Source organism: Arachis ipaensis, chromosome B07 (genome assembly GCF_000816755.2).
Source record: "Arachis ipaensis cultivar K30076 chromosome B07, Araip1.1, whole genome shotgun sequence".
Classification (NCBI taxonomy): Eukaryota; Viridiplantae; Streptophyta; class Magnoliopsida; order Fabales; family Fabaceae; genus Arachis; species Arachis ipaensis.
In genome coordinates, this window is record NC_029791.2 from 79,273,665 (window position 1) to 79,280,146 (window position 6,482).

At 43.7% G+C, this 6,482-nt stretch overlaps 1 protein-coding gene across 1 annotated transcript; it reads left to right on the top strand.

Annotated features, from left to right (window-relative positions):
* On the top strand, positions 3,032-3,928 carry LOC107607368. Its single transcript, XM_016309330.1, has 2 exons — positions 3,032-3,209; positions 3,345-3,928. Exons 1-2 carry the CDS (start codon positions 3,032-3,034, stop codon positions 3,926-3,928), a joined length of 762 nt encoding a protein of 253 aa, XP_016164816.1.

Below are 6,482 nucleotides of genomic sequence, written 5' to 3' on the forward strand. Positions count from 1 at the left end.
TTGGAGATCCGGAACTCAATTGCATGAGAGGAAGGTAAAGGAACCAAGTCCTATAATAGTCACTCAAGATGAGGAGGGAGTTGAGATAGAAGAAGTTGAAGAGGAAGAGGAGGCACAAGCGGTAGTTGAAGATGAAGTGCCTCAACCAACAAGTGAAGTCTCCAAAGATGAGAATGCCTTGGAAGAAGAAATTGCTCAACCAATCCCATTTCCCACATTAGCAAGGAAAGCTAGGAAGCATATGGAATTTGACCCCAAAATGGTGAAGATGTTCAAGAAAGTGGAGGTAACTATCCCTCTCTTTGATGCTATCCATCAAGTACCCAAATATGCAAAGTTTCTTAAGGATTTATGTATGAACAAAGATAGAATCCATGAGTTAGAAACTATTCAATTAGGGAGTTCTATTTCTGCTTTGATGGGAGCATTACCCGAAAAGTATGGTGATCCGGGCCTGTGCATGGTTACTTGTACCATAGATGGAGTTCAATTTCTTGATTGTATGTGTGATCTCGGTGCATGCGTTAGTATTATGTCTCTCTCCGTTTACCGTATACTGAAGCTACCACCATTAAAGCGGTCAGCGACTAGATTTGTCTTAGCGGATAAGAGCATAATAACCATGACGGGTGTTGCAGAAGATGTATTGGTCAATATAAAAGGTTTGGTATTTCTAATTGATTTTTACGTCCTTGAGATGCCATCAAGTGAATCCGAGAGGACATCATCCATCTTACTTGGGAGGCCATTTTTGAGGACCTCTAGATTCAAGTTGGATACCTATTCGGGAACCTACTCATTTGAGATAGATGGTAGAATTGTGAGTTTTAGCCTAGAAGAAGCAATGAAGTACCCATCGGAGAACCATTCCCTATTCCGGTGTGACTAATTGACAACATTGTGGCCGAAGTGAATTTTTCAAAGCTAGATGAGAAGCATATGATTGAAGACATAAGTGAAGATCCAAGTGAAGTGAACACATTACCCATCCGGATCCTCTGGAAGTTCAAGTGTCAAGTCAAGACCAAAAGGTAGAATTAAAGCCACTACCGTCCCACCTAAAGTACTCATATCTTGATGAAACCCACAAGTTCCCCGTGATTGTTGCAAGGGAACTAAATCCTCAACAAGAAGAGAAATTGCTATGTGTTTTGAGGAAGAACAAAAGGGCCATAGGGTGGAGCTTGGCGGATCTAGTGGGAATAAGCCCCCAAGTATGTGAGCACCGAATATTCTTGGAAGAAGGAGCTAGACCCGTTTGACAACCTCAAAGTCGACTCAATCCTACCATTCTAGAGGTTGTGAAAAAAGAAGTCACCCGGTTACTAGAAGTGAACATCATCTACCCCATTTCGGATAGTGAATCGGTGAGTCTGGTCCAAGTTGTGCCAAAGAAGTCTGGGGTGACAACGATCAAGAATGAGAGCAGGAAGCTTATAGCAACAAGGGTGCAAAATTCTTGGAGGGTGTGCATCGACTACCGAAGGTTGAATACGGCCACTAGAAAAGATCATTTTCCACTACCGTTTATCGATCAAATGCTTGATCGGCTATCCGGTAAATCTCATTATTGTTTTCTAGATGGCTATTCGGGGTACTTCCAAATACACATTGCTCTAGAGGATCAAGAAAAAACAACATTTACTTGCACCTTTGGAACTTATGCCTATAAGCATATGCCATTCAGCTTATGCAATGCACCGGCAACTTTCTAAAGTTGCATGATGAGCATATTTACGGATTTTCTAGAGCAATGCATGGAAGTTTTCATGGATGACTTCAGCGTATATGGTGAATCTTTTGATCATTTCTTGGATAACCTTGAAAAAGTTTTAGAAAGATGTACTAAATCAAACCTTGTCCTAAATTTTGAGAAGTGTCATTTCATGGTTAGGCAATGCATTGTTTTAGGACATATTATTTCCAAGGATGGTATTTCTATAGATCCAGCAAAGATCAATGTTATATCTAGCTTGCCTTGCGCCTCTGAGAGGGAAGTCCGTTTGTTCCTTGGACATGTAGGATTTTACCGAAGATTTATCAAGGACTTTATTAAGGTAGCATTGCCACTATCTCGACTGTTGCAAAAGGACATCGAGTTTGATTTAAGCAAAGAATGCATGGAGGCTTTTCACAAGCTCAAGGTGGCATTGACCCAAGCTCCCATCATGAGAGGGAAGGATTGGAGTCGGCCGTTTGAAATAATGTCTGATGCTTCAAACTATACGGTGGGAGCCGCGTTAGCACAACGTGAGGGTAAGAATCCATATGTCATAGCCTATGCATCAAAAACACTAGATGGAGCCCAATCCAACTACACTACTACCGAGAAAAAACTCTTGGCTATTGTTTTCACTTTGTATAAATTCTGAGCTTATCTTCTTGGTTCTAAGGTAGTAGTGTACTCGAATCATTCGGCGTTAAAGTATTTGTTGGCTAAAAAGGAGTCCAAACCAAGATTGATTAGATGGGTTTTATTATTGCAAGAATTTGACTTGGATCACTTAAGGTAGTAGTGGCGGATCACTTAAGTCCCCTTGAACACACCAAAGGTGATGCCACTCCTATTAATGACTCTTTTCCCCTTGAGGGCTTGCACTCAATCTCGGAGGTCATTCCTTGGTATGCACCAATAGCCAATTACTTGGTATCCCGCACCTTTCCTCCTAATCTCTCCAAGCATCAAAAGGATAAGCTAAAAAGCGAATCCAAATACTATGTATGGGATGACCCATACCTTTGGAAATGTGGAGCAGATCAAGTAATTCGGCGGTGCATTCCACAAACCGAATTCCAATCAATCTTGGAAGCTTGCCATTCCTCCGAGGGAGGTGGACATTATGGACCTCAAAGGACGACAAGAAAGATCCTTGATTGTGGATTTTGGTGGCCAACCCTTTTTAAGGACTCTTCTCTCTATTGCAGATTTTGTTCTCAATGCCTTAGATTTAGTAATATCTCCAAGAAGGATGAAATCCCCCAACAAACCATGATCTTTTGTGAAATCCTTGATGTGTGCGGTATTGACTTCATGGGGCCATTCCCAAATTCTAATGGTTTTCTCTATATTCTACTTGCCGTTGATTATGTGTCCAAATGGGTGGAAGCGATACCCACCCGGACGGTCAATGCTAATGTAGTCCTTTCTTTTGTGAGGAATAACATAATTTGTCACTTTGGGTCGCCACAGGCAATCGTGAGTGACCAAGGTTCATATTTTTGCAACAAAAGAATGGAAGGACTCATGAAGAAATACGGCATCATACATAAAGTAGTCATGGCCTATCACCTCCAAACGAACGGCCAAGCCGAAGTTTCCAATTGAAAGATCAAGCGTATACTAGAAAGGATTGTGAAGCCTAATAGAAAAGATTGGAGTGCTAAGCTTACCGACGCACTATGGGCATACCGAACGGCGTACAAGACACCTATTGGCATGAGCCCCTTTCGGTTGGTATATGGCAAAGCTTGCCACTTACCGGTGGAGGTAGAGCATAGAGCATATTGGACTGTCAAGGAGTACAATCCAAGTTTGGGTGGGGCCAGAATTGAGAGAAAGCTACAATTAGTGGAATTAGAGTGTTTGAGATTAGAAGCCTATGAGAACTCTAGACATTACAAGGAAAGGATGAAAGCCATGCATGACAAGAACATAAAAAGAATACAGTTTAGAGCCGGCAAACTAGTCCTTCTCTTCAATTCAAGATTAAGTTTATTGCCCGGAAAGCTACGGTCAAGATGGGAAGAGCCTTATCGGGTAGAGAAGGCAGAACCGTACGGAGTCTATCACTTGCGCCATCCTTCGAGTCCGGATATCTTCAAAGTTAATGGGCACCGTCTTAAGTTTTATCATGGTGAGAACATGAAGACCAACAAGGAGATTGAGGTATTCTTTTTGGAAGATGCACCTCTTGGCAAAGAGAATTGAGCTAGTGAAAGTCCAACTTAAGGATATTAAACAAAAGTGCTAGGTGGGAGACACCCCACCATGGTGAGATCTATCATTTTTCCCTTTTGTATAAAGTTCTTGAACTCTTTATTGATTTGTGATTGCTTAGCTATAGAATTATTTAGTGAGCTTTGATTGTGATTACCTTAGATAAGTTGTTCATGGAGTTTTGCATTGATTTTTAAGCAGGTGGATTGATTGTGTGGTAGAAAACACCCCATTTTTAGGTCTTATGTGGAGTTTTGGGTGTTTTTTGGTCCCTTTGTCTAGTTGCCTACGAAAATCGTGATAAATATGCATTCTTCATGTCTTTAATATGCGTGGATACACCTCCATCCATTTTCCAGAGAGTTAGGGAAACCTTGGGCTAACCTCATGCCCCGCGCCTAACCTAACTCACCTGTGCGCGCACCTGGCGCGTACGCGTCCTTTCCGCATCGATCGTACTGCTCGTACTCCTGGTACATTTTCCAGAGAGTTACGCCAACACAGAGTTTACACTGTGCTGGGAGCATAACTCCTATTGGCACGCAGGCGTACCTGACGCTTGCGCGTCCATCTCTCTCGTGCCATTTCCACGCGTGCGCGCGCTGTCCGCGCGCGTGTCGGTCCACATGCAGCACACTTTTGGTCCATACACCCGAGAGTTGCGCCAACCTTGGGCAAGCATTGTGCCACTGGCACAACTCCCTTCACGCGTGCGCGCACCTGGTGCGTACGCGTCCTTCTTCATCTATGCCCATGCACGCGTAAGCGCGCAAGGAGCGCGCACGTCGAGTCTGCGACGCAGAACCACTGTAGCGTGCCTAAACTTCAAATTCTCATCCCCCTTTCTCTCATTTTCCATGCTCTTCCCTTAGTCTCGTCTTCTCTACTTCTTCCACCCCTTTTACCACCCTTTCTCAGCCCCTTCACCGGCGGCACTTACCTCCGGGGACCACTACCTCCGGCGGTCCCACATCATTTTCTCTCTCCTCTCTTTCTCCATTTCTCGTATCCTCTTTTCTCACTTACATTATTCATTACTTCCCTCTTCTTCTCAAGGTACTCTTACTTTCTCTTTTCTTTGTTTGCTTCCTTCTTCTCCCTTCTTTAGTTGTATATCCTTGCTTTTCTTCTTAATTAGCTTCTTCTTCAAGCTTATTTGTTTGTTTGCCTTTGCCCTTATTTTTCCATTTTTTCATGGGTGTTGTGGGCAGAGATTCCTTTTGCATTGGTATGTTAGTTTGTTATATTTGATTTCCTTGTAATATGTGGTGCTTTATGATGATTGATATTGCTTTGTGGGATGCCACATTACTCCATTTTCTCCATTTATTCATAGCTTAAGGGTTGCATACTGAGTGTTTGAAGAAAGGCACACATGACTTTTTGAGCCTATTTTGACTTAATACTTTCCACTTAGTGCTCTTTCTCACTCACTTGCTTATCCCTATGTGCATTGGGCAAATTACTCTTCTTGTTTCACATTCTACATGTTCAGCCCTTATGACTTGCTTCTTGATATTGATGTTTGAGTGTATGCCTCTCATGCCCCCTACTTGCATGCTTATACCACTCTTGCATCACATGCTAGTGACTAGCCATTGTTTACAATGTTGTCTTAGTTACATGTTGCAGCTGTCATGTATTTAAGATGCCTATCCTTTTATGGCCTATTATCTCACTTGCATGATTACCATTTATGAGTGCTTCTTTGAGTTTGATCTTTCCTCCTTCCCCCCTTTCATAAGATGGTGATCAAGAAGGATAAAGGAAAGGCACCAAAGAAACCGCCCACTAAGAAGGCACCTCAAGGATCCACCAATAGGGCACACCAAGCACCTACGGCTAAGCCCCTCCTTAAGAAGCTAAGGAGCATCATCCATATTGATGCCCTAGAGAAGGACAACCCTCCGAGGGACCCAAACAAATTCCCTAACCGATACTGCGAGCTTGTCTACCCCATGATAATTGAAAGGAACTATCACGCGTAGCCTTTTCTAGCCCCTCCGGCTCATGTTGTTCCGTTTGTGATGCCCCACATCGAGCGGAGGCAATGGGGGTTTCTCGTGAAGCAACCAAAGGAGGCCAACCTATCTTGGGTGGTGGAGTTTTACTCCAACTATCACTCGGCTTCCCTTACATCGGTTTTTCTGCATAGAAAGCAAGTCCCAGTCACATTTTCTCACTCAAGAAGCTGGGACTTGGGCCCAAATCTTAGCCTACTACGTGCTTCCTAGCACCCATGGGTCATCCATCACCACTGAGCTAGCCTTATTGGTTTGGTGCGTACTTACCGAGAGGCCGGTCAACATCCCATCTATCATCCGGAAAGCCATGGGGCGTATTCATCTTAAAGGTAACCTACCCTTCCCCGCTTTGGTTACTGAGTTAGTTGCGGCCGCCGGTGTTCACCATGAAAGTAAGGATCGTAAGGCCACGATCCCGGTTGATGGTGATGTCGTTTCAACCGGGAAATATCACAAGCCTCCGGCGGACACCGGGAACTTTGACACAAGCATCCCCACTACCTCATCCGCACCACCAAGAT